Source organism: Peromyscus maniculatus, chromosome 4 (assembly GCF_049852395.1).
Source record: "Peromyscus maniculatus bairdii isolate BWxNUB_F1_BW_parent chromosome 4, HU_Pman_BW_mat_3.1, whole genome shotgun sequence".
NCBI lineage: Eukaryota > Metazoa > Chordata > Mammalia > Rodentia > Cricetidae > Peromyscus > Peromyscus maniculatus.
The window spans coordinates 123,925,368-123,943,393 of NC_134855.1; the positions used below are offsets into that span (position 1 = coordinate 123,925,368).

Here is an 18,026-nt window from a genome sequence, read left to right on the forward strand (position 1 = left end):
CTCTGGGCTGCATCCAACCCCACTGGCTTCTAAGGGGGAAAACAGAGGGATTTCTCCCTAGTGCCCTTCTGCTGACCTTGCTTGCCCGGGAGGAGAGCTAACTGAGGGAATGCTGACCTCACCCCCTAACAGCAGGATTTCCTGGGACATAGAGAACTCCATTCTTCTGTCATCTGCCATATGAAATCTATAAACTTTCAGAGCAGATTATGGGGACAACTAATATTGGTTCCTTTTGGACTTCAGCATGGGGTCAAGCAAACACACAAAGCCATCATTATGCTCCCTGGAGTCCTAAGGACCTTCGACGTCAGCTGCTGGCAGAGGGGGTGGGGCAGCGAGGTGGGGCACCGTCTAGGAAGAGTGCTGGCTGCGGCAGGAAACCGGGCTGAAAGGAGATGTAAGGGCTTTGGTGGGAAATAAATGGCACAATGTTGTTGACGGAAAAAGATCTTGGCAGGACTGTTGTTGTGAGTGTTCTGTGGCTTAGAAAGGAATTTCCTACAGGCTGGACTAACCATTGAAAATGTCTCTACCTTCAGGAGTCCCGGGCGCGCAGTAGAACCTCGCTGGGGGAAATGTCAGCTTGGACCATGGGCGCCCGCAGTCTGGACAAGCGAGGAAGTTTCTTTAAGGTAAAAGGAAGCCGGATTTGGGATCGCATCTCTGCTTCCTCTGCGTGGATGCCTGGGGAGCTGCAGGCACCCGAAACTGCAGGCTTGGAAGCCTGCTGGCTGAGCCAGCTGGGGCCAGGGGAGCTTGCCTGTGAGCAGGGTTGGTGTTTACAGCCGGCCGGCCGGGGCTTTTGTGAGTTAACACTTCCTCACTAGCTGGGGCTGGGGTAGAGATGCCACAGCAGGACCCTGGAGGGACTCTGTACTGGTGAGCTGTCCCGGCTTTTTCAGCTGGGCAATTTTAGGATGAAAGCTGGACTTTGCTTTCCAGAAAACTAATGGTGTGAGACCAGTGTATTCGCCTGACTGAGTCATTAAAGTGTAGAAGAAAAAGAAAACCAAACCAAAAACACAAACGATTCCTGGACCTCACCATAGGCTGATTAAATATTAGTTCCTGGTGTGTTTTTCCAAACACCCAAAGGTTTCCTATGGTGGGGCAAGGGTAAGACAAGATTCAAACCATACAACTTTTCTGTATCATGTGGGCATTGCTGGGGCCAAAGAAACTTTCTGGCTTAATGAGGGAAGATTTTAAAAGAGTATTTTATATATATTATATACATATATGTGTGTGCATATATATACATATATATGTATATATACATATATATAGAGAGAGAGAAAAAGAGAGAGTTTATATATTTAAAATTAGATCATCATTTCTAATTTTAACTTGCAAATTAGTTTCCCTTTTGTGGCTTTTTGACTTGTTTACTTACACCGTCAAATAAATGCAAATTTCTTTTGCAAAATCCTGAATCATGGTCCCCTCCCTGAAAAAAGCAGAATAAAGAAGATTAAATGTACACACTTGAAATGTATTATAGTCAGGTGTTCCAAACAATGGCCCTTGTCCCCAGAGGAGGAACACCAAAGAAACTTTATCGCTTTATTACCGAGGGGAAAAAGTGCTTATGTTTAGTAATTCTAAAGCCCTCAAGTGTTAATAAGGAGGTATTTGCTCTATCTGTGTTCCCTGTTTCCAAAGAGATTGTGACTGATACCATGTCAAAGACTGACTGTAGAAAAATCCCACTGAAAGTCTTGTTGCTGGAGCAAAGCTGGGTTTATTGCTGAAGTGAGGGCACCACCAGGACAATAGTATTGGTGTCTAGGAGAGGGACCACAGGACAGTGTATTGATAGGGTTTGAATGTCAAGTCCCAAGTCCTCTAAGCCACCGTTTTCAAGACAGAGTGCCATCGGATTTTAGCAAAGCTTGGTAGGTAGCACCCCAGAATTGGTGGACAGAGGCTCTTGAGGGGAATCTTGTTAAGTAAATCATTGAAAAGCAAGCTGTTCTCCCAAGTGAGCCAACTGTTAGGATTTCCTGCAGCAAATAGAAAAGCTATTTATTGGTTTATTGCCTTGACTCTATGGGCAAGAAGATCCTAGAAGATTTAAGTTATATTGGCACAAATGACCTCCGTCCTCAGTCCAGGTAGTTAAGCTATGTCCGCATAAGTAATCTCAATCCTCAACTGGTTTCCTCAGCTTTCATCAGACCCACATGAGACGACAGATGGGAGGAGGTGAGTCTTGTAGTCTCTTGGGGACCTGGAGCCGAACCCCAGAACTCTAGATTGTATCTTACACTGAGATATGTTTGCAGAGGCACCGTCTCTCAAGCCCTGCTTTATCCCAAAGCATTGCCTAAATTAGCCTAAATATTGGCTAGTCCTTAATTACCATCTTGGGATGTACAGGGAGCCCTGTGGAATCATAGCTTACATAGTAGTTAGACTTCAAAGTCAAGGCGGAAGAAGGAAATAGAGTGTGGTCAAAACTGCGTTTGAAAATCTCTGAGGAAGATGTCCTGTTGGACCCAATGAACTGTCCGTCTTAAAGTTGGCTTTGGTCGGTTGTTTGTTTGTTTGTTTTCAGCCCTGGGAATGTAGTGGTTTTTACTTTTAATTTTCAGTGGAGAAGCAGGCACAGCAATTGGCTGGTAATACTGCCTGATGTTATATGAAGGAATAAGCCAGGGAAGAAATGAAAGGTAGCTAAGCACACTGGGAGTCCTGGTTCTTTACCTCTCCTGGGTCAGATGCTTTGGGAAATTCTAGCAAAGATGTCTGAGCCATTTATTATTATTTTTGACACAACTTAAATTATATACTTTCTCTAAGTTAGATGTTTGTGTAAATGAGTCACTTTTATGTAGTTTTTTTTTCCCCTTTCCTCATGTTGACACACACTGTTGGCCTGTGTTCTTCACCAGCCTTAGTCGTGAAGTTATCTGCATGGATAAAGTAATGCCTTCTGAACATTTATTAATAACAAGCTGGAATCCAGTGGCCCATATGATATGCTCCCCATGGCCTCTTCCGGTTATGCCTCATGTTTTATTTGGAGCTATGTCTTTTAAACACGAATGATTCCACCAAGCTCTGACCCAGGCCAGCTGGGGAAAAACCAAAAGCCATTCCTGACTTCACGGAACTTTTAGTCTGGTAGCAAAGAAAGATAACTACCAAAATCAGCACATCTCCAGACAGAGTATTATCAGTCATGAAGAAGGCAGTCCTTGGAATGAGAAGTAAATGGGGCCTCTGAGAATAGGCAGCCTACCCTGGGGTTCCAGAGAAATCGCTGTTAAGGAAGTGAATGTTTACTTGACAGCTGAGATTGGAAGGTAGGGGTGGACCTAAATTTCAGAATGGCGCTTATACAGTGGTAAAGCACTTCTCCATAGACATGGTAAAGGATGAAGATTCTTGGTCCTTAGCTAAATTCCACATTAGGCTTATCATCCTTCATGGTTTATTGGTGCTCTGTGGTTTTGTACAGCTCAGTCATTGAAAGACACTCAGCAACCTCTTCTTCATCACAACTCGCCCTATCCAGCATGGGCTCTCAGCCAGAGCTGCTGACCACCAGTGTCAAGCTTTGATTTGTGGTTCCTCATGTGTCCTGGCTTAGGAAGCAACTTAGCTTAGAGAACATGAGGCACGTGGAAAAGGCCCAGATGGTCTGTCCTGGAATAACTGTGGATGCCCTAGGTCATTGTTCCTGTAGGGTCACATCCTGGAAGCCACATAAATCCTATGCTGGACACACATGTTTTCCAGTTGTTTACAGCACCGTGATTAATTTTCCTTAGCTACCTGTGACAAATACTGTCTTCCTGCTCTATAAGGTCACTGTGAAAACATGGGGAGATGGAGAGACATGGAGCCCTAGACAGAATAACCAGATATCTGTAGTATATCTGTAACAGATCTGTACACCGACTACCACCAGATTTGAAGGGTGAATTGGATGAATGAGTTTATATAAGATGAAAGAGTTATATAAGAAAGTCTTCTTCCAGCTGGACCTCACTTAGGACCATGGATGCTCAGTCATCATGACCCCTTCTTTTCCTGGACCTTTTCCTCCAAACTGCCCCTACCCAATTCAGGGACCCAGTACTGACAGATATTTTACAGGTCTCCCAAGTCCATACCCTTCTTCTACTATATCTACCATCTGCTTAGGACCTCATTCTTTCATGAGTAGATGTCATGGATGATGCTCACCATCCAGCTACACTACCACCAAACACAATTTGTCGATCTAAGTTACCTGCTTCAGATCAAGTCAGCAGGTTTTACCTTCACACTCTCGGGTTGTAGCTGCCTTTTCCTCAACTCTCTATCACCTGTTCTGCCGCAGCAGCTTGTGTCTAAGGCCAAACCTTTGACTGCCGGTCTCTAAGGTTTGCCCTCGTACCACCTGTCCCACCTGTCCCACCCCCTCTGCCTCTGAGCTATCCGTTCAGGCTGAGTAGAACCACTTTACCCACTGGTAGCAGAGCTCACACAGGCTGAGTGAGTGGGGTTCTGCCTTCACTTTTATCTGAAGATAAAATCGAAGTAGAAATGGGGTGTGTGTGAGTGTGTGAAGGGCCTGGGCCTGGGTCGGGGGAGCCTGGTGGATGCCTTGGTGGATAAAGCACTTGCCTCACATGCATTTGTTCAATCCCCAGAACCAGATAGAAAGCTGAGTGCAGTGTCCCACACTTGTAATTCCAGGGATGGCAAGATGGGAGGCACAGACAGGTAGGGCCCTAGAGTTCACGGCCAGATAACTTATCTTATTTGAAAAAGTTTCAGGCCAGTGAAAGATCCTGCCTCGAGACAAAAAAGGGGAAGGTACCTAAGGAACAACATCCAAGGCCGACTATCCCCTGACCTCCAAGTTCACACACACATACACACAAGCCTGTATGTGCACATGTAGAAATGGTATGAAGAAAGGCATAGCTGTGGTCCCAATATAGTTCCAGGATTTCAACTTCAATCCACAACTTCAGTTCCATCAGAAGAAGTTTTTCCTGTTCTTTTGTCATTGTGACTCAGCCCTTCAGAGGAAGTTCTTTACTCACATAGTGGAGGATGATGCCAGGTGACCAGCACATACCACCCACGTGTATAGGAATGCCTTTGAGCTTCCTTGGCTGGCCCACCCTCGCCTGCCTGGACTTGTGTGTAGTTTCCCCATACAAAGTGGGACTTTCTCACCTGCCTGAGCCTAAGGGACAAGGTGAAAGTTGATCTTAGTTAACCAGGAATAAATGTGTTTGGATCACAGAGACCCTGCTCACCTTTGCCTCACAAGTGCTTTGGCCTTTCAGGCATCCCTGAACCCATCACAAACCAGCTGAGAATCCTTGGAAGTGTGGCACATTGGTAGACTTACCTAGCACGCTTAAGACTCTGAGTTCCATCCTCATCCTCAGCTGGCTTCATTCAAGGGCCCTAATCACTGCAGAGACTCCATTTCAGAGGCCCTTCAGTGTGCTTGGTTTGTACAGGTTAAACAAGATGGTGAGCTGTGCTTATCTGTTAGAAATGGAAACCCTGCAGTTACATGTCAGAGAAGCCCCAGGGGAGCACTCTGGCATGGTAAAGGATGGGGATGCTTTGGCTGAAGTCTGGCTCTACCAAGTGGCTGATTGATTCTCTTCATCTCATATTGGTGAAATTATTAAGGCCACTCCACGTAGTTAAAAGGAAGATTTATTTAGTGGGTAGCTTACAAAAAAGGTATAGGTAGGTCTCAGGGTCTGGGGAAGGTGTATCGCAGTCCAGCGGTGTTCTCTGGAGCTCTGCTCAGTCAACCTCCACCGCCAAGGGTCCAGGAACAGAGAGAGCGCTGGCCCATCCAGATCTCAGGTCTCCAGGTGCCTCCCTTGGCCCTGCCTTGTAGGCGTGACAGTTCAATGCGGGTTGGAACTTCCAGATCAAAGCTGGAATGGATACCCACTACAATCTCAACTGAGTCCCCTTGACTGGCAGTCTTTCCTGGACACCTGAGATGGTATTCAGTCTTCAGGAATCCCGTCTACAGAGCAAACCCTTAGTCATCCAGAACTGGACCAGCCTCACTGCAGCTTGGACCTCAGAGGCTCTCCCTGCATTTGCGTTCTCAGAATTGCCTTTGTATAGCAGTCCATTTCTCCACATGCACAAGCAAAGACAATTCACTGTTGCATAATAGTGGAAAGATACGACAGAGGGATTAAAATGACAGATAGAACTCCAAATCCCATTTTAACCAAAATTTGATTGAGCAGATCCTTTTGTGGATATGTGGACTATTAAAAGCCATAGAGAAGAGTGTCGCTGTCTCTTTGACCTCCTTGCATGTCCCTTAGAATGTGAATAGATGGCATCATATGGTGTCGCCAAACACACCAAAATACCTTGTGGTAGAAACAATGGTGATTAGAAATTTAGTCAGAGCAACAGTTTACTTGTGATATTGCAAAGCTTTGTATTTGGTTTCTGCTTTCCATAATTTTTTTTTTCACAGACAGTGGCTGGTAGAATATCATTGTCCCATGGAAACATATGCAAGCTACAGATGTAATTTAAGATTTTCTGGAGCCACATGAAAAATGTTTGTTTTTGTTGTGTTTTTGTTAATTAAAAAACACACACACACAAGTAAAGTTAATCACAAAAAACAACTTTATTTGGCTCTGTGTATTTATAATATCTCATGAAAATAAAAATTATTAAGAATTTTTTCATTTTTGTACTTTATTTTTTAATTGGCAGTAGTTTATTTTACCAGATACAGCATGTCATTCTGAATTATGTGCCAAAATACGTTTTAAGAATCCACTTTGTGTTTTATATGCAAGCATGTTTCAGTTTGTATCAGCTACATCTTGAGTGCTCAGCAGCCATACATGGCTAGTGGCTGCCACACTGGGCAGCAAAGACTCAATGTTTTTCTGGCCTAAATATCTCCTTTACAGGTGGGGAAACAGCCTAGAGCTAGAGATTGTAGAGCATGGGGGTCAGCCTGGCCTGACTCTGCCCCGAGGTATATAACCATCCTGGCAAGAGAAAAGGCAGCCTAAGGGAGACAGGTGGGCCCTTCTCTTCAGCTATTAAACCGCTGAGACAATGGACCCCAAGAAATTGGTGTTACCCAAGGAATCTTGTGCTTGGAGAAAAACAAGGATGAAGCCTGATGCCAGCCAACTGGGGAAAATTCACACAGTTCTGACCGGGGGATCTGAGACAGTGAAGTTTCAGGGATGGGGACAACCACATCTTGAGCGTGACGGTGTAGTCTCACAAACCACTTACCTTCTGCTTAAGCATAAACCTCGAGTTAGATCACACAGGGTCACTGGACTCCTTTATTTTTTTTTTCTTCCCAGTGTTCTGGGCTTTGACTCCAACACCCCTGAGACCCTGGTACTTCCACCCCACATGGCTCTGGCAATCTGACTGGATTTTCAGTTTTTCTGGATTGCCCACCCCAGAAATTCCATAGGGAGCAGTCACAGGGACAGTGGCCTTCTCTGGAGATGACACTTTTTAGGTGTACAGACAGGCCTCTCACCAGTGGTTCCAAAGCCTTTAGATCCCAGGTTAGCCCCCAGGATGTGCCTCTCCAGCAGTGAGTGTACTGGGGAGTGGTTTGAAGGACCATTTCCAGCACACCGCGGCCAGTGGTGTCTGAAACTGAATGTTGCCTGCTGATCTCCACGAATGCTTCAGGGGACTTCATAAACAAAAGCCTTGAAGTGCCTGCTGACAAATACCTAATCCTAGCAAAAGGGTCACTCACTTGAGCACATGCGTACAAGAACAGCCTGGGTAATGTAGACCCAGTCTCAAAAACTAAACATCAAGGCTAAGACAGGTATGGCAGTAGAACCTGTGAGATCTAAGTTACTTGTGAAGGTGAGACAACGGGACACAGTGAGCTCACAGATTCAGGACCAGGAAAGAAGGAAGGGAGTGAGAGAGAGAGGCAGATGGAAGACCGAGGTTCACCTTCCCCTTTGGAAAAGGGAGTGATGTCTGTCACCTTCCTGCCTGGGCTGTAAAATGAATCGGTTCCAGTGTGTACTCTGAAGATATCAACCCATGGCTATGGAAGTCGTGGTGTTCCTGCTGCTGTCCGACCCTCTGCCGTGAACACACTTCTGTGTCGGGAGAAGGGGCCATTTAGTGTGTGTGTGGTGTGACTGTCTCGGTTTCTGTCTTGTGTCAGACCTGTGCTCTAGCGGCCTGGGTAATCTGTGATTGCTCTCTCTCTGTGTTAGTTATGTGGGGGAAATTCTCATTCTTGCTTTCTGTGTTTCCGGAGTCACGGCTTATCTCAGAGTCTTGAAGGTGCAGGTCAGCTGGTTCAGTCTTGACCTCTTGGTCTCCTGCGATAGTCTTGGCAGCTACCACTTGCATGGGGGAGCTACTGGCCTCTAGTGGTCAGAGGCCAGAAGTACTGCCAAACTCCCTACAGTACACAGGACCAGTAAACCAACCCTAAACTTTAGTAGTGCTGGGCTTGAGAGATTCTAATGTACTGTAAATTAGGAGATAATCCTTGCCTGAGGTTTCTCTAGCTGGGTCTGCATCAGGCCTTCTGGAAGCAAAGGAGATGACAGGAAGAAAGTGTACTCATATGTTTAGCACCTTGTCAGAGATTTTCTCACTGACTTGATGCTGCATAGCTTGGCTAATCAGTGGTCTGTACCCTCAAGTTTTCAGTAAATTGGCTGGGTGAGTGGAGGATGTGCAGACCATATGCGCATATGTTTACATGCAGGATTCAGGTATCCTCCCGGAAGGGAATCAGCACCCAAGATGGCCGTGTGCAGTACCTGGGAAGTTCATAACAGAGAAACCTTGGGGAATGGGAGGGGGTGCAGAGCTCCCTGTGTGGGTGCTGGGAAGCCCCCTTGGGGAGCCGAAAGGAAGGTTGAACTGTGTGGGAGTAAAGATACAGAAGAGCCTTTCCAAACAGTGCAGCGGCAATGCTGGGTCCTGGAGCAGCAGCCTCAGAGGCTCTGCATAGAACCAGGAGTCAGGGCAGCAGACAATGAAGAGAGGAGGGAGGCGGGGCCAGTTTTGCAGCTAGGTAAGCATGTTGAGATTCCATTTTTTTTTTTTTTTTTATGTGCCTTGCCTCTATGTGTGTCTGTGTGAGGGTATCAGATCTTGGAGTCACAGACAGTTGTGAGCTGCAGTGTGACTTCTGGGAATTGAACCCGAGTCCTCTGGAAGAGCAGTCAGTGCTCTTAACCACTGAGCTATCTCTCCAGCCCAAGATTCCATTCTTAATGCAGTTGAGAATTGAGGAAGACTTTGAGAAGCCGGGGACAGACACAGAGTGCTGCCTTTATAAAAGTCACCCCCAAAAGCCAAAGTATAACTATCTTCCCGAATTCCCTCAGAGGACAGCAGCCATTTGAGACCTGCCTGATGGCCCTCTGCACGTGGTTCTTCGTGTGCCTGGCAGATGTTGCCAGAGGTGCCCCCTTTGTCCCAGTTTCCCACCACCTGGTCTTTACAGAGTATTTGGAGGGTAACAACGGATGAGTATTGAAAACTCCTGTCTTTTTTTTTTTTTTAAGATTGTCCCACGGCTGGGGTGCATTTCATCCACAGACCATATGTTTAGCATGCCTTGAGCCCTCCCCCCGAAAAGACGAGCCTCAAACTCCTTGTAGCCGAGGATGGCATTGAACTTCCAAGCATCCTGCCTCTTCCCTCCTGAGTGCTGGGATTTCAGACATGTCTACCTCACCCACTTTATGTGGTATTGGGGATCAAACCCAGGGCTTCCTGTAGGATAGGCAAGCACTCTGCCACCTCAGCTACACCCCCCAGGCAATTTTATTAAAGAAATTAAATTAAAAAATAAATTCATGGAACGCCATGTGTGGAGTGGAAGAGAAGCGGCGGGAGAGAGGACCGAGTCACTGAGGACAGTCAGCAAACTGCATCCCTCAAAAATAGAGAGCTGCGGGCTCAGTTACAGAGTTCAGTCCACAGCGAGGCACCAAACAAACGAGAGGGGAGGGGTCCCGTCCGCAGGAGCAGGGGTTTGAGAGGGATGTTACCTTCTTGGCTCTTGGTGAGTTTAAGTTGAGGAACTAGTGTGCTAGATGATCAAGGGGCATTCAAGGCACCCCGAGCCATTGGCTTCCATATTTGTGGTTTCACGCCTACCCAAAAAGAATAAGAAAACAAAGAGTGAGCAAAGCAAATGCAGATTTATTAAGGGAAGGTGAGAATGAACAGCGAGAGTGGGAGGGATTCCAACGGAGAAATGCTGCATTGCAGTGCAGCCCTGCCCGGGGGACATTTATGAGTCTTTTAGTGGGAAATGGGTGGGAACGGGGGTTATTTCTACTGAAATTGGTAGTTTTCGAGGTCATCAAAAGCCAAGCCGGTAAAAAATCCTATGCACGCTCCCTCAAGCTAACCAGAGAGGTGTTCATGCGTTACACATCCAGTCGGGAGTGGTCACGTGTGCTGCATGACAAGCTCATACTCTCCCTTGGGCCCTGGCTTCTTGCAGGACCTACATCTTGTCTTACCGTGTTGGTCATTCAGGACACATAATACTGCAGAAATGACCGCTTTGACGATAACACAGGGGCTTCAGTAAGCAATGAAGATGAGGCCAAGGGTCTGCTGTCACCCACCTAGTTACAAGGCAGCATGCAGGCTTGTGGTCCAGAATTGCATCTGATGCAGGCAGTATTGCATGATTCTCTGGTGTGTGTAAATATTAATTAAAATATAAAAATACTACTCCAAAAATAAAGAAGACAGCAACATAATGACTCAGTGCTGTGATCTGTAAGAAGCCGGAAGTCTAAATTTGTGTGTACATTTCCTGTTTATTTTATTTATTTATTTATTTTGGCATATAATAGCTTTCTACTTAAATGTTAGAACGATCTTCACCGTGGACAACAGGAGAAGCCCATGTGAGTCAAGATGCACAAGGTCCCATAGGCCACCCGAAAACGACCTCTGACCTATGACACTGGAACTGCTGTGACTGATAGCTTCCTGGGGAAGGAGCTATAAGGCTGTAAGGAAGCTCAGGGCTGCTCCCAGGAACTGCACTAGGCTCTCAGCAGAAAAATAAACTTCCTGGCTTTTCTGGCTTCCTGACTAGTCCTCAGCCCTGGACAGAGCTCCTGGCCCTCTCTTATCACCAGAGGGAAGGAAATGCCCACCAGCCAGGGAGGATGTGCAGAGGCAGGGCGGGTGAGCTGGAGAGGAAGAGGGTGGTGTGGGTTTGCACAGCCTCCAGGACTGAGGGCTGAGGAGATTTTCCCACCTCCTCCAGTCCCACAGCAGCTTTTCAAAAGTCAGAGCCTACGGTTGCTTTAGTGCCTCAGAGCTGTGTGCGGCCTGCTTCATGGAACGGCCCCGGCCTGGTCAGTCGGTCATCCCCTACTACACCGCTCCTCACACACTCAGAGCCTCAGTTTCTTCATCCACGAGGTGGGGTTAACAGCAGTCTCTGCTGCACAGTGTTCAAGGAGACATGTGAATTGAGTGGGATGGTGGATAGTGCCTGCTGTGCACATGGCCTCACTCTAAGGGGCAGCTGTTGTCCTCCTCCTCCTCTTCTCTCTCTATCTCTCCCTCCCTCCCTTCTTATTTATTTTGACAAAGTCTCATTGTGAAGCCCAGCTAGCCTCAAACTCCCAGAGAGCCTCCTGCCTCAGCCTCCCGAGCACAACGCTGTGATCACAGATGCGAACAACCATGTCTGGCAATGGTTTACTATTTATAAACAGAGTTTTTAGGATGTGCCTAGCCTAAAATTACTTTATCTCTGTTGCTTCAAGAAGTGGTCTGTTGTTAATGATAGTGATGATATTGTTGTTGTTGAGACGGGACCTCATTTGGTGCAGGCTGGCTTTGAACTCACTGTGTATTGAGGATGACATTGAGTTTATGACTTCCTGCCTCCACCTCCTGAGTGCTGAGATTACAAAGCTGCGCCACCACCCCTGGTCTGTGCGGTGCTGGGGATGAATTCACAGCTTTGTGCATGTTGGGCAAGCACTCTACAACTGAGCTGCATCCTCCATCCTCAAGCAGTCTTGCTTGGGTTTTTTTTTTTGTTGTTGTTTGTTTGTTGTTTTTTTTTTATTTTTATTTTGACTGTTTGGTTTTGTTTCTGAGACAGGGTCTACCTAGATAGCCCAAACTAGTCTTGAAATCGCTATGTAGCCCAGGATGGCCTCCAACTGCTAGCAGCTTCATTGGTATGAGAGTCGAGTGTCATCGTGTTCAGCTCAGAGTGTACTTTTGAACCTTCCTGTGCCTGTGGCATTGGCTTCCTGAGATGTCCCTAAAGTCAGGACAGTATAATCCTGTCTCCACCCATCACATCTGCAGAGCTATGGCTTCAAGGCTTGGTGAGAGCCATCCCAGAAACATTATGTTCTCCTCTATATGTACGGTCTTTATAAAAGGTTTGCGTAACAAAGAGGGGTGACTAATACGAATCCTTGGGTAAATAAATGACTGCTGGAAAGAACGGCTCATCACCAACAGGAAGCTTTCATGAGAGCTGAGAAAATGTCAGGCAACCCAGAGACAGCTTCATTTATCTGCTCACTAACTCAGCCTTCTAGTTTGAATTTTCAAAACTCTTCAAAATCGGACTGGAGGGGGAGTAATTACAGACAGTGGGAGCTGGAGGCCTCCCCTCTATTCAGACATTGTGGCTGTGTGTTGCATACCTACTATTCTATTTGAAAAGAGCTGACTTAGGGGACAGTGATGGGAATTACACGCAGGATGCAACATGCCTGCCCTCAGGGTTTCAGTGTTGGTCTACTGAAGGAGATAAAACAAGTGCACCTGTCACCAGAGCAGCTTGGCTTGTGGCTTAATAATCTCCTGGCTTGGATGTCCCCTGCCATGTTTCCCAGTTACAAACTCAAACTCAGAAAAGTTGGAGTTCTGCAATCACTATTTATATGGCACATTTTTTTTTAAATTTTTTACTCTTTATCCTTGTTTGTGTGCGTGTATGTATGGAGGCCAGAAGTTGGCATCCAGTGCCATCTTCCTCTATTGTTTTTGAACATCATTATTATTATTAATTATTGTTGTTGTCGTTGTTGCTTTTGTTTTTGGTTTTTGTTTTGTTTTGTTTTTCTCTTAGAGAGGGATTTCTCTGTGTAACAGCTCTGGCTGTCTTGGAACTCACTTTGCAGACCAGGCTGGCCTCAAACTCACAAAGATTCAAATGCCTCTGCCTCCCAAGTGCTAGGATTAAAGGTGTGTACCACTATGCCCAGCTCAACTTCAAAACAAAAAACAAAAGGACAGTGTCTCACTATGTAGTCTTGACTGTCCTAGAACTCACTTTGTTGACCAAGCTGGCCTCAGATTCCCAGAGATCCTCCTGCTTCTGCCCCCGGAATGCTGGGGTTAAAGGTGTGCACCACCATGCCTGGCTCTCCCTGTTTTGAACAGTATCTAATTGAACCTAACATTTAGACTGGCTGGCCAGTGAGATCCCTTCCTCACCCGTCCCCTCTTCTTCTCTCAGTCCCCCATCACTGAGCTTCACACCGGGCTTTTTAGATGGGGGTTGGGAATCTAAACTCAGGCAGCTTGTGCCCACTCAGCAAACACTTTACCCACAGAACTGCCTCTCCAATCCCACTAAATAAAATTTCTAGTTTTCTCAAGTGACACCAAAGTTAACGAAGTCACTCCTTTCTGGAACCGCTGATAGTGAAATCCTCTGGGTGAGTTCAGTAAAGACAGATGTTTATGTTGGCTGTGGTGATGCACACCTGTAATCTCAGCATTTGGGAGGTGGAGGCGGGAATATCAGGAGTTCAAGGTCATCCTCTTTGGCTACACATTGAATTTGAGACCAGCTGTCACAAACAAAACCAAACAACTGCATATATGTGTGTGCTTATGTGTGTGTATGTGTGTATATATGTGTCTGTATGTGTATATATGTGAATGTATATGTGTATGAATGTATATGGTACGTGTGTATGCATGTTATATGCATGTGTATACATTTATATGTGTGTGTCAGTGTGTATTTATGTATATGTCTATATGTGTGTATGTAAATATGCCAGTGTATATCTATATAAATGTGTATGTGTGATATATGTGTATACATGTGTTTGTGTCAATGTGTGTGCATGAGAGTGTGTGTGGGTATGCACTCACATACACTCCTGTGTGCTAATGTTCTCACTCAATCAGTGGCTGTCCCCACCAGTGGCATTGGCTGACTTTGACTGGGGCCTTGTGCCCACAGAGTGCTGGATATATTCCTCAGGCTAGCTCCCTTCATTTCCCCATAAACTACCATTGTCCATCACCCCTTTTACAGGTAAGCAAACTGAGGCCTAGGGCAGTTACAGTCCTGCCCCAGGGGTGCCACAGGAGCAAGAGCCAGAGAAGACTTCAAACCATAGCTGTGGGTCCCAGACTCATCAGGAAACTAAAGGTTAACCTCTCCCTGGAACAAGAAGTCCAGCCTGGTGGACACTGGCACTGGTCCCCATGCCCCAGAACTGCCAGTCTGAGCAGGAAGGGTGCGGCTCCCAGAGCAGCTGGCCTCACTTCCACTGTTCCAAGTGTATATTATTACAGATTTTGAGGGCAAAGGAACAGAGCTGACAGAACTTTCCAGAAGAAAGAGCTCCCAACAAGAATGTGCAAAGTAAGTTTTGGAGACACACTAAAAATCAAAGAAGGGGTCCCCAGCAGCCTACTGTCATTCCTGGGTGCCTTGTTGGGAGGAGTTTTCATTTCCTGAGAGGGGAGTGGTTTTTACCGATAGAGTTTTAAATTTCATAAAAGTTGCCGTCATAGCATGACAATTCCTGTAAACCCATTCATTACCCTAGTTCCAGCTCCCTAATTGCTTACACTTGTTCCCACTTGCTCTATCACTGACTCTCTTCATAAACACACAAGAGTGCAATGATATCAAGGTGTGTGTGTGTGTGATATTTCTTCTTTCTATAAGGAGTTACATTCACACAGTAGTATATTTTCTGAGCCACTAGAGAATATACTGAAGACCCCAACTATGTAGCTCTAAATCCTGGGAACAATGGCATTTATTTATTTATTTATTTATTTATTTATTTATTATTTATTTATTTATTTATTTATTTATTATTTTGAGGCAAGGTGTTACTGTGAACCTAAGCTGGGCTTGAACTCAAAATCCTCCTGTCTCTGCTTCTAGATTTCTGGGAATGCAGGTGTGTGTCACCACATCTGGCTCTAAACTTTCCATTCTTTCAGCACAGTCCATGATGAAAACTAAGAAATTAAACATTGATCAAAGAATCTTCTGTAGCCCATCCTCTGGGTTTGTTGATGGCTCCAGCCATGTCCTTCAGTAACTTCTTTCTCCATCTTCCTAGATCCAGTCAAGATCTCCAAAGATTCATGTGTCATGAATGATTTTTTTGCATTTGTTTTGCTGACTAACTGCTTAATTTCCCACTAAAATGCCACGTGTTATAGAAAGTACTCCCGTCAATGTCCAGTCTAATGAATTTTCACTAAGTTCATCTACTTGGTACTGATTTTAAATGGTGTTTATGTGTGAAGACAAGAAATAAATGCTGTGACTCTTAGAATAGCTGATTGTTGTGAGTGAGTCAAGAGCTGCTGGCATGCTTCAATGTTAGCAAGCTTCCCAGCATGTGTAAGGGCCAAGGTTCCATCACCAACATCACCCATATGATGGGTCTTCTTCAGTGTCAACGTGGCTGGGTTTAGAATTATTATGACATTAGAGAACACCCATCTCTGATTCCAGAGGATTAACTGAGAGGGAAAGACCCACCCCCACCCCCATCTCATGGGCTGGAAACACAGGTGGAATAAAGGAGAACAAGGGATAAGGGGACAAAGGCCGGTACCCACCCCCTCACCACTGCGTGCCTGCTTCCTGCTTCCTGGTTTGTCATGATGTGAGATGGTGTGTCTGCCATGCCTTTCCCAGTACAGCAGACTGACCCCTGTGAAACTGTGAGCCAAAATCAGTCCTTCCTTCCACAAGATGTTTCTCCAGGCATTTTGATCACAGTGATAATAAAAATAACCAATACAACTAAAAACTAAACAAACAAACAAAAACTGTGAATGAGCCTGCTGTGTGGATATACAGCCAGCCAGCCATGGCCTTGGGACCACACAATGGAAGAAGGCTATATATATAGCCCTCTGAGAGCATGTCAGAACTTACTTCTAAGGCTGACTGTTATCCCATTGTATGCATATATCACATTTTATTTGTGTGTTCTTCCATCCGTGGGCCCTGGACTTGCTTCCACTTCTTGGCTATTGTGCATAGTGATGCTATGAACAGGAGCTGGATTCCCACAGCAGCTTGCACCTATTTCTGACTATCCACTCTGAGTGTTTTGAATTTAGATTAAGCTGAGCATTAAAAACTGATTCCAAAGCTCAGCCTAGAACTTCAGCTCTAAGAGTCTTTCTACAGTATGTGTCAGCTTGATTCAGACAAAAGTCATCTGGCCACAGAAAATTTTCTCAGCTGAAGCAAAATGCTGTAAGTCAGAATAAAACAGGGGCTTCCCGCCCTTCTCCATAGACACAAGGAGAAAGGTATGGGGTTTAAGCTTGTCAGGTTTGTCATCCCTATCACATCAGATGGGCCCTCCTGGCATATCCCAGCCCAGCTGCTTGATCCCAGAAGGCCGGTTACACCAGAAAGATCCTGGCATGGTCACCTGGGGTGGTAATCCCTCACCGCTCTGCTGACTGTGAGCAGCTGGCCTTGCTTCACAGTCCTGGCTAGTTGATGCTCCAGTAAATAGAAGAGGTCAAGGTGTAGGAAAGCATTTTGTCCTCAGCATCTGAGTGTGTCCCACACAGAGATGACCTCATCCTGTGTGCAAAGAACCATTGAAAATGTGTGTGGGGGGAGGCTACTTCACACTTGGGATCCTCTAGAGCTTGGCATCAAGACTTGTGTTATTATGATTATTTCTACAAAAGTTAAGTCTCTACAGCATGGGTTTATAAACAAACATCTATTCAATAGCAACAGCAAACCCACAACAAAAATGGTCTTCTACTATGTTATGTTTTTGTTTTTTTTTTTAATTGCAGCTAAGCATGAGTAACATAAAATATATAACTTTAACCCCTTTAAAATGTCCGCATTGCTGGGCAGTGGTGGCCCACACCTTTAATCCCAGCACTCGGGAGGCAGAGCCAGGCGGATCTCTGTGAGTTCGAGGCCAGTCTGGTCTTAAAAAAAAAAAAAAAAAAAAAAAAAAAAAAAAGTCCACGTCTATGGCATTAAGTACATTTACATTATTGTGCAACCATCACCATCCTTCAGCTCCCAAATTCTTTTCATCTTGCAAAACTGGAACTATTCTCACCAAACTGCCCCTCCATTTCCCCTCATCTTGGTCACCAACATTCTCTGCTTCTGTGAATATGACCACTTTAGGTTCCTCCTGTAAGTGGGTTCATGATAGTTATCCTTCTCTGACTGGCTTCTTTCACTTAGCGTAATATCCTCAGGATCCGTCCAATGTTGTAGCCTGCATCAGAGTGTCCTTCCTTATTCAGGATGAGTAATAATACTCCATCATCACACTGTACTTACCCATTCATCTATGCATAGATAATTGCAGCATTTAAATCTTCTGATGGCCACAGACACTTCTACTATTCACTCTGCAGTCTACATCCCATTTTTTTTTTTTTTTAAAGAATGCTATGCAGTTCCCTTGCCCTGGATGGGAATAGTAAAACTCTGATTAAGGAAACCCACTCACTTACAAGAAGCATGAACCAGTATGTTGCAGTGAGCCTGTGTTGAATTCAATGGGACTGAAGTTGAATCTGAGTCCCTATTTTGAAATGAAAATCCCAGTGTTTGCTGGCTAGGAGAGGTGGACTACTAAGAAGTGTGCCATTGATTCAGGACGTAGTCTGAGATTCTAGAAACTTCCATATTGTTTTCCATGATGGCTATACTAAGCCATATTCCTGCAGGTGGTCAATACGAGTTGGTGTATTCTCCAGGTCCAGGACAG

The 18,026-nt window shown here is 45.5% G+C and overlaps 1 protein-coding gene across 6 annotated transcripts in view; it reads left to right on the forward strand.

Annotated features, from left to right (window-relative positions):
* Rin2 (Ras and Rab interactor 2) overlaps nt 1-18,026 on the forward strand; it is a 214,052-nt gene that overhangs the window by 113,692 nt on the left and 82,334 nt on the right. For 3 of the 6 annotated variants that reach the window (XM_076570778.1, XM_016002984.3, XM_016002985.3), the window contains one exon: nt 543-635. Coding sequence is in view for 3 of the 6 variants with exons in the window: in XM_016002984.3 (XP_015858470.1) it covers nt 579-635 (57 nt within the window). In the remaining 3 variants the exon portion in view is untranslated. Of the gene's footprint in view, nt 1-306; nt 401-542; nt 636-18,026 lie in introns of those variants that run through there. The other 3 variants (XM_076570776.1, XM_076570777.1, XM_016002983.3) reach the window with 2 other exon arrangements.